The 10,000-nt window shown below is 39.1% G+C and overlaps 1 protein-coding gene across 2 annotated transcripts in view; it reads right to left on the reverse strand.

Moving 5' to 3' along the window:
* LOC106941488 (acyl-coenzyme A thioesterase 11-like) overlaps window positions 1-7,015 on the reverse strand; it is an 18,708-nt gene extending 11,693 nt beyond the window's left edge. Inside the window, exons 1-11 of one of the 2 annotated variants that reach the window (XM_015024536.1) lie at window positions 6,693-7,013; window positions 6,527-6,596; window positions 6,394-6,454; window positions 5,794-5,898; window positions 4,973-5,108; window positions 4,810-4,901; window positions 4,625-4,686; window positions 3,518-3,637; window positions 3,252-3,390; window positions 1,383-1,438; window positions 1,129-1,195 (exon numbers count right to left, since the gene is read on the reverse strand). In XM_015024536.1, the coding sequence (XP_014880022.1) occupies window positions 1,129-1,195; window positions 1,383-1,438; window positions 3,252-3,390; window positions 3,518-3,637; window positions 4,625-4,686; window positions 4,810-4,901; window positions 4,973-5,108; window positions 5,794-5,898; window positions 6,394-6,454; window positions 6,527-6,596; window positions 6,693-6,879 (1,095 nt within the window). In that variant the 5' untranslated portion in view covers window positions 6,880-7,013. Of the gene's footprint in view, window positions 1-1,128; window positions 1,196-1,382; window positions 1,439-3,251; window positions 3,391-3,517; window positions 3,638-4,624; window positions 4,687-4,809; window positions 4,902-4,972; window positions 5,109-5,793; window positions 5,899-6,393; window positions 6,455-6,526; window positions 6,597-6,692 lie in introns of both variants that reach the window. The other variant, XM_015024537.1, reaches the window with a different exon arrangement.
* Window positions 7,016-10,000: the final 2,985 nt, after the last annotated feature.

A 10,000-nucleotide genomic window follows, 5' to 3' on the forward strand; every position in this document is an offset into this window, starting at 1 on the left:
TAACCAAACATGGATGACGATGTAGAAACAACAGTGACAGTTTGTGGAGACATTTTAAGAGATAAAAGACTAACAAAAAGAAAAGGCGGTGGATAAAAGATGACGGGAGCAGCCGCTCTATTTGCTGCACTATGATTTGGAGGTGAGTTATGATTTTTCATAGTTAACATTTTTAACTGAATAAACATATATAAAACGACCTTTACATATAATAATAAACATTTCCATCATCTCCGATATCCACCAGACTCTCAGTTACGGGATATGTCAGCGTAACTGTGAAGTCGTCGGCTGCTCCATTGACTCTCATTTCACCCACTTGTCATGGATCAACACACCAAGGAAAGAAGGAGGACTGGGTGCCATGAAGATCCCTCTTATTGCAGACTTCACAAAATAGTAGCCAATCAGAAAGCGTCACCGCGCTTTCTGATTGGCTACCTGTCACATTCAGCAGGTTGTATTCTCGTTCCCAGTCAGGGAAGGGAAAACCCCACAGGCTGCGATAAAAGGGCCAAGACAACCAAATTGGGGAAATTCAGGATTTAGCGGGAACATCCCCCCCCCAATAGTTGAAAATGTTAACTATGAAAAATCATAACTCACCTCCAAATCATAGTGCAGCAAATAGAGCGGCTGCTCCCGTCATCTTTTATCCACCGCCTTTTCTTTTTGTTAGTCTTTTATCTCTTAAAATGACTCCACAAACTATCACCATTGCTTCTACATCGTCATCCATGTTTGGTCATTCTACATTCTGACTGCATGTTCTTTTTTTCTCTTTCATATTCTTAGTGACATTCTTAAGCATACTGACAATATCCAATGCTTTGATTAATCAAATTATTTTTTGAATATATTATTTTCCTTCATTTATTGTGAATAAATTAAATTAAAACTCTAAATATAAACTTTATAGAACTTTTGTCTGTGTCACTATGCAGTTCAAGTGTTTCAGTTTGGGATTCGCTCCCATATTAAACTGTGATAAACATGTTTTACATAAATGAGTGTCAGTTATTGTTGATGTTTGTAAAAAAAAAAAGTGCTGTCAAATGTGTCTGATTTCAGTCTGTGTTGTGTTATCTGCCTGGCTCTTTAATGTTCTCTATGAGGGAGTGAACTCACCTGGTTCCTGGGGTCCCAGGGGACAGACAGAGGAACTTCACTCTGTTTGCGGGAGATGATGTACTTCCTGAAATACATTTTTTTCTGACATGAGACAGTATGAACCCATTCGTAACATTATAATTTCAGACAACTTATGGAAGTGTGCTCAATGTGTCATGTTACACTGCAGAGCTGAAAAATGTTGAATTCATCATTGGAACTTTAAAGTTCAAGTAAAACTTTAACGTTCCATCTGGAAAGCAAACCTTCACCTGTCCAGGCGGATTTTTTTCCTGGCTGTTGCTTCTTGGAATCTTCTCTCACCTTCCTATAAATAAAGGATATATGAGCAGACACAGGTACATACACATACACACACACACACACACACACACACACACAGAGGAGGTAAAAAAAACCTGAGGTAGTCTAAGATCTGCTTTCACACACTGAGCCAAATGTTACTTGGACAATCAGTTGCTTAAGGTCTGCTGTGTTTGTCATGATAATTATTGCTACAATCTGATTATAGTAACTCATAATTCAAGTGCAGTCCTGCAGCGAGAGCCAACACAAAGTTCTGAACTTCAAAAGGTTTATGATGGGTGATATGTTGATTAGATATATCACAATTAATCAGTTTACAGTTCTGAGCTTTGTGCATGCAGGCCATTAACATTACTAACAATTTACAAGTTAACATACTGGAGGTTAAAATGTAATAGGGGTTCTTTTAAAAACTTGAAAAAGAAACTTCAAAGAGTTGATAACTCCACCCACAACTTCCAAAGTCAATATAAGGAAAACAGATTCACAGTTTTTCTCAGTCGCTTTGGTTCACTTCTCAAAACTTCTTGTTCAATTTTCAAATCATTGTGCCGCTCATTAGGCCTGTCACGATAACAGATTTTGCTGAGCGATTAATTGATTTATCGTTTATCGCGACAGGCCTACCGCTCATACAATGATTTGCACAAGCAGCAAATTATTGCTGGTGCAATGATGTGTGCACACCAGTATGCCTCAATTTGACACTGGTACTTCAAGTGTCATATTTTGTTTTCTTTGTGGTATTCTGATAATGGCTCCTATTTTTAGGACATAGAACATTTCTTTACATTGCTTTGCTCATAATATTCAAATACATTTCCCTTTTAACTTCAATGTCTCTGGGGCCTCCATTAAACTGCCTGCATGATGTCAAAGAATGGTTAACTCTAAACTGTCTGAACCTGAATGAAAACAACACTGAAATGACTGTGCTTGGTGAGCAACCTCTTCCTAGACAAAGTGAATTCCTTGGCCGCCTACTATCCATCGCTCCCCCACTGGCAGAATCTCAGAGTGTTTTTAGACAGTTCTGTTTAACTTGAGAAACAAATGTCGACTTGGTTTTATCAGTTATACCAAACTGCCAAATCCTACATTCTTCCTAAAAGGCTGATAACTATAGTTCTTGCATTTATTACCTGCAGATTAGATTACTGCAATCCTTTATATTGTGGAATCGATCAATTAATCAATCAATCATCAATTCATCACTTGAAGTTAGTCCAAAACACTGCTGCTCGTCTTTTAACAGGTACCAGAAGGCATGACCTCCTCACTCCAGTTTAAAGGATTTACATTGGCTGCCTGTTCATTTTTGTATTGATGTTAGTGTTACTTACTCGTAAAAGTTTGGCATCTAATTATCCAGCTGTTCTCCTTAACTTTTACAATCCAAAAAGTCTCTGAGGTACTCCTAGAGCAGCTGATGACCAGATTAAAACCCAGTAGAGATCGAGGCTTTGACCATTGCAGAAACACGACTCTGGAACCAGCTCCTTCATATTTGTGCTGCAAAGACTGTACAGTTTTTTTTAAATCTCTCCTGCAAACTCATTTCTTTGGTTTCTGTTTGAGTTCTATCAGATCTGTTTGCTTGCACTGTCCTGTTAAGTTTATCCTATTTTTTGATTTCATTATTGTTTTTAATGTTGTTGCTTTTACCCTTTGTGAAGCACTTTGTAGTTTTTAAATGTGCTTTAGAAATAAATTTGACATTGAAATTGATGACCATTCAGTGTCAACATAGTTTTACACACAAACAATGAATAATTGTTGCTTTACAAGGTTAAGGTCCTGTATAGCTAACTCACCAGGGGCTCTGGTCGTATCCGTGGAAGAGTACATGGCTTCCCGCTGTCATCAAGAACCTCAAAGGTCATGAAGGCGGAGTTTATGTGCCGGTTAGGCCCCTCCTCCTGGTAGGCTTCTGCACGTACCCCCACCTCCAAACTGTAAGGAATTGTCTCATCTATTAGCCAACAAGTGTCTAATAGATGAGACACTTTGAGAGAGTTCTGAGCCCTCACGCTATCCAAACACAAGGTCCACATTGTGTCGAAACTGAAGCCCTGGATACCTGTTTTTGAAGGCGTTGTTGACTATAGCCCTCAGCAGGAGTCTGTCTCCAACCTGGGAGGGTCCTCTGAAAGTGAACATGTCAATGGCCCGAAGAGTTGGATGAGCCTGGCACAGGCGGCTGGGTCAGCACAGGAAGAGCAGCAGAAACAGTCACATTAGAACAAGAGCAAACCAAACTCTGTTGGAGAGAAAAATATAATCATCATATTCAAGCTAATAGGAATTATTTAATCCCCAAATAACAATTGCTTTAAAATGCTGTTAAGTTGCCAGTTTATTTCATGTTTTCATTATTTTGTCATTTTTTTCTAAACATTAGTTCAAAGACAAAAACTGTCCTAAAAGTAGACAAAACCGATTTTCTAGAAACATTCATGAAGTCGTCATTATCTCAGGATTTTGTTTTGCAGTGTTCAAATGTTCTTTTGTAAAAATAAGCTTAAGTTTTATTTTTAGCAGAAGATCCAGATCCTGATTAGTTGCTAGACATCTAAACACATAATTCATGAAAGGTTTTAGGCCTGAACAACAATGTATAAGAACATTATTTTCTAACTAACTGTGGAATTAGAGTGTACTTTTTGACATTTTCACAATGATTTCTTCTTAATTAATATCTGCCATATGAGCTGCTGCTTCAGGTTTACATATTTTATACATCAGGAATTTCTTTAGATATTAAATGTGCAAACAGGTCAGAAATGTGGCTTGTTCCAGTTTTTTCTTTTCTTTTCCCCATACCAATTTGAAAGTAACAAAAGGACGTTCCATGCTTTCTAAAACTGAATAGAAACCATGATTTGTGAAGCTTTTTCTACTTTTTTCTTCCACATAACTTTTCTTGAATATGCTTGCATGCATAAGTGTATGAGCAGCCAGCTCCTCTAACAGTGACCTTTTGTGGCTTCACTTCCATGTCGACATTATCGCTGACTGTTGCTAGACCACTGCCAGCTCAGCAGTTCAGCCTTTCACCTGAACAGTGCCAGCGTTTTTACTGGCCTTGTGTTACATCCTAATTTTCTGAGTGTATATAAAAGTGGGTTGTTGACCATGTTGATCATTTGTAGTTTCTCTACACCACCTGTACAAAGTAAGGAGTTACCTGGCAGCAATTGTTGCCACATTCACCATCCAGGCCATGATCTGTCCTCCAAATGTATTCACCTGAATACAGATGAATTACAGTCAATGATGTTTCTACTTTCACATGACAAATGTTCCCTGGAAGAACGTTACCATTGATCATTCTTCGCTTTACAGCTGGAGAAACAAAAGTACATGAATAACCTGGTGGTTTGCATGCGGAGGCAGAACCAGTTCAACGCTCTCCACTCTGGTCTTCTCTGCTGCCGTCCCGCTACACACTGCAGAGCTGTCAGCTGGTACAGAAAGACACGCTCAAACAACGCTTCTACACTTCTGGACCGACGGCGCAGTGCATCACACCCACCCTGCTCCACAGAGCCACTGGACAGGAGTTCTTTGACGATGTCGCTGTGCAGCATCCGGACCCGTCTTCGTTCAGCTGCCACGCTGTATTCCACATGCTCCCTCTGCGTCTGAGGAGCAACTGGCCTCAACGTCACCTGTGAAGAAACATATCCTAGACTTTTAACATCCTCACTAATACACAGGTAGAGCTCAGCAGCACCAAAACATCACTCATCTGCAGTAATGTCCAGTTTTAAAACCACACTTTCCTCAGAATTACTGGAGACTGTCTAGAAATATTTCAAACAGGTTTTCATCAATTTATCAAGAGTATTACTGTTCTGTTGTTATACCTACAGTATAACAGGAAGAAAGTGTCCAACATTAGTAAAACAATTTAAGTTAAGAATGAAAAAAATCAAGTCCAACAAACTGCATTCACAGCAAAGCAACATACTTTCAATATTGGTGTTTAATAAAGCATTCAGTTTTGGAGAATTGTTTAAAATTTGAGCTCAAATATCCTTTATGACATTTTGGAAGATTTGATCACTTGTGTTCATAGTTATACCTATTAACACGCTTCACATCTTTTCATTTACATATTTTGTTATGATTTTTTTAAGATGATTTTTCAAAAGCCTGATTGTTTTATTCCTTCCCTCCCCCGCTGACCTTACTTATTGTGTGGTCCTGTCCCATTTATTACAGCAAATGTCCAAATTAATACTTACAGTTAACTAATTTTATATTAGGACAGTACACATTAGCACAGTAGCTAAGTTTAATCCTTTATCCTAAGGCAAATAGACTCAAAACGCAGTTCTGACCCACACGTACTTTTTGTCCAGTATTGGTTCGTTGGGTTACAAAGGTGGCGTAGGAATGGCACACCCTCCAGTGGCGATCAGAGAACAGGTCTTCACAGCTCACATGGATCCCCACCTGGGACAGCACACACAGGAGAAACTCACACTCTTGACATGTGTAGATGTAAGTGTATGGTGGGCAACTTTAATCCCACTGAGATTTAACATGCTTCTCCACTGTGGCTAAATTAAAACTATTCTGCTAAGAGGAGTTGACCAGAGTTTCCATAGTTTCAAACATGATGGCAGCTGTTGCTGCCAAAGGTGGAACAACCAGTTTTAAAGTGCAGGTGACATTTAGGACCAGGCTGCTTTGGCTTTGTTTGTCTGAGTCAATCAAATCATCATTTCTGATTACAGATTATCTTTGTGTGACAATAAAGTTTGATCATCTGGAACATTTAAATGTAACAAAAACAGAAAAGTCAAATGTTTCTATTCTGGGGGTTTTTTTCCCCATTAAATTAAAGCACTGCATATGTGACACTTGAAATGTGATCAATGCTTCAAATTAATTCATCATCGTTAGGATTATATATTAGGACTGTTTACACAGTTCAGCTTCACTGACCTCCATGCTGGTGTTGAAGGCTCTGTTGACCTTTGCCCTAATATTCACCACCTGACCCACGCTGACAAAATGGAGCAGACGGATCAGTACTTTATGTCACATTATTCTGATACACACATGGCCTTCCTGTTACCTGATGGTGTGTTCAAAGTGGATGTCATCCATGGAGGCGGTGACACAGAGACTTCCAGCATGCCTCTCAGCTGCTCACATGAAACAAGAGTCATTTCCTGTCTGGATTAGCTTCGCTGACAACAAGAAATGTCGTTTCCAGAAACTCTTCTGACAGCAGGGCACACCTGAGAGGCAGGCAGTGGAGTCCATCCATTTCAGCAGCTGTCCCACACTCAGCTCCTGCCGATGGTTACAGTGGCAGGGCATGACTATCTGACTCATTTTCACCTCTGTAGGGTTAACACAACCCTCTTCATCTTCCTCCTCCTCTTCATCTTCTTCCTTAAGGTCATCCAACACCTGGGTAGTCATCCTCAAACATAAAGAACAAAATTACAACCAAGAATGCATCGGCTGATTCGGATTTTGGCTGATATCAATTTTTGTTTTTGTCTGAAAAGTTGCTAAACCTGGACATTCCATAGATTTTGTTCATTTAATTCATTTTGCTAGATCTTGCAAAAATCATTTTAATATGCATTTTGTAATTTGCATTTTGCAGCAAGAAGGTTCTGGGTTCGATTCCCAGCCTGGGGTCTTTCTGCACCCACCTGTGCATGGTGGGTTCTCTCTGGGTTCTTACCACTGTTAGGTTAATTGGTCTCTCTAAATTGATGTGTGTGTGTGCATGCTGTCTGTCTCTGTGTTGTCCTGCGACAGACCGGTGACCTGTCCAGAGTGACCCGCCTCTCGCCTGAAACGTCTAGCTGGAGAGGCACCAGCAGCCCTCCTGACCCCGTTAGGGACAAAGGTGTATAGAAAATGGATGGATGGATGGTGACCAGTGCACACTATAAAATATGTTGTTTTTTTTATTTTAGAATTTAAAAAAAAATCTAAAATTCTATGGTTGCCAGTATTTACCGTATAAATGTAGTATTTATACGGTAAATATAAATACAGTATTTAAACCACAGCTGTTGGTATTTTACCATAAATTGGAGATTTTTTTGTTCTTTTTTGTTTTGTTTTTTTGTTGGGGGTTTTTTTTTACAGTGCATCTCTCAGCATACATTCCTTAGTCTCGGATGGCGGCAGTAAATGTCATTGACCGATGTTCTATTTATATGTGCTACCCATAAATCCGTCCTACCTTGTGGTAATGCACATGCGCACATCGATGCTACGTTTCATGCGTTTTATTTAATTGAAGATTACGGTAAGATTTATTTAATTTATTTTATACTTGGCTTTCATTAAACTTCTGTATTGCTTCATGTTTTAAGTTTACATGACAGGCAGCTTAAACATATGTATTTAGTTCGCCCACTGCAATGTCGTTACTACTGTAAACAAGTCATTGTTTAAATACGTTGTTTTGTGGGCTATTCTATCTATATAGAGAAATAATTTATTTTGGATTAATTACAGTCTTCTTTTTTATTAAATCGTGATAAATAGATGTCGATATGTGAGATCGAAGCTGTGTAACCGCGGTGTAATATGATAGGATATGTTAAGCATATCCTGTCATTTCAGGTGCGCAGTTCGGTGGACACATTGTGACTGCGCTGCATTTGATAAAGTCATACAACGGATTAATGCGCAAAAGAGTTTGCGGTCTGCGTTTAATTTAATTCTAATAAAACCTGTTTCCCCTGTCTGATACTGGGGCGGCGCTAACGTGAGAGCGGGCGCCACAATACGGGATGTTTTACCGGAAAATAATAATACATGAGCACGGCGGGAAAACGGTGGTTTGACAGGAGAAGGTTCATCCTCAGCAACAGACTTTTAAACTAAGATGCCATGTCTTTTCGACGGGTTAAACATAGCCGACATGATATGTGACTTATTGATCTGCATTTATAACTCAGCATATCAGAACATTCTCTTCTACCTTGTTTAGCTGCCAGTCTGACTCTGTTACCTGAACGGAGCAGCCAAACAAAGCGTTCAAACTTTCTCCAGAACACACACGGAATGTCAAATCCCAGAGGAGCAGACCTGAGTAGTTTCTGTTAAACTTGCACCAACAAACATCCATCAGCTCCAACAGAATCCAGCCTGGCAGCCAATTCACCAAACACCCACCAACTAACCAACACCGCTTCAGCAGCACTAATAGAAGAATTCTGGATTACAAGTTTTGGACGCTTTAGGATTAATTTACCTGATAGCAGATCAACAAGTCTACACACGAAAGACAATCAACAAAATTTGCTACGTGTTCCTGTGAGTATTTCAAAATAAAAGCCATCCAACTATGCAAACTGCCATTGTGGTGTTTGGCTGTGCAATTTAGCCGCTAATGTTTAACGGAGGAAACAACCAGAGCTTTAACGAGAACTAAACTATTTTGTTTTGAAGGCAAAACACTTCCACACGGAACACTCCGGTTTCGTGTGGAAATCTTCACAGCTTCACACAACTGTAGAAAAGTTGATCTTAGTTTTAGGAAGAGCTGATTGTGAAAGGGTGAATTCCGTGTGAACGTGACTGCAGCGGCCTGACTCTGTGGACTTTATACTTTGAGTTTAAAGCTGCAGTATGTAACTTTTTTTTCATATTTGTTAAAAACCTCATTATGTCATGAAAGTAGAAGATGAGAGAGACAATTTGTGAAAAAATCAAGTCCCTATGCCTCTTCTTCTGTGCCCCTAATGGTATTAATAAAAACATTCCGCTCCCGAACCAAAGCAGCCAATCAGAGCCAGGGGGAGTGTCTTTTATATGCAGCTCACTGCTGGTGGTGTGCTAATGACAGAGAAACAAACCAACCTTACAGGGAAATGTCTAATTTCTGGAGTAGTATCTGGTCCAAAAACCAAGACAGGTAAACTAAAGAAGACTCACGATGAAAGGCTAGCTAAAAAGAGAGAATTAGATCGAGCCCGAAATAAAACGAGGGCAAATATCGAAGAAGCGCTTCTGTGGTGGAGCTCTGAAAGGATTCAAAAGTGATCCAGTTAGCCACATCTCTATCTGACAATTAAGTATCTCTGCTTCATTTGCTTTATTTTTAATTTTAAAAAGTAACAGCTGAGATGTGGTTACAGTATCACTGGTGATGGCGCAAATCTAATATTTCTCTGTAGCTTGATGCAGCACTGTAAGAAAGTCGTAGCTGGATGGTGATTCATTTTAACATTACCTGCTAACTCAACCTCAGTATAAATATTGTTTCTGTACCTACATTTATTTGTCCTAATGTATTTTTCGGATCAGAATTAAACGATCTAGATTTCGTGAAATTCATAAATAAACAGTAAAATGAATATTATGAAAATGTTTACAACATTTGCACTTGAATCAGCTGTTTGTAATCCTGGATATAAGAAAGTATTGTGTTTCACATGATAACCTACTGATTTTGTAATAAATTGAACCTATTTTATAACGCTTCAGCACTGAAAAATGCATGCTACATCATCTACAGAGTATATTTGATTGCAAGTTAATTTTCGGGAGTAAATATTTAAAATGCAGTAGT

The sequence above is a fragment of the Poecilia latipinna genome, unplaced genomic scaffold (assembly GCF_001443285.1).
Source record: "Poecilia latipinna isolate Pla-1442-1.1 unplaced genomic scaffold, P_latipinna-1.0 Scaffold3697, whole genome shotgun sequence".
Taxonomy (NCBI): Eukaryota; Metazoa; Chordata; class Actinopteri; order Cyprinodontiformes; family Poeciliidae; genus Poecilia; species Poecilia latipinna.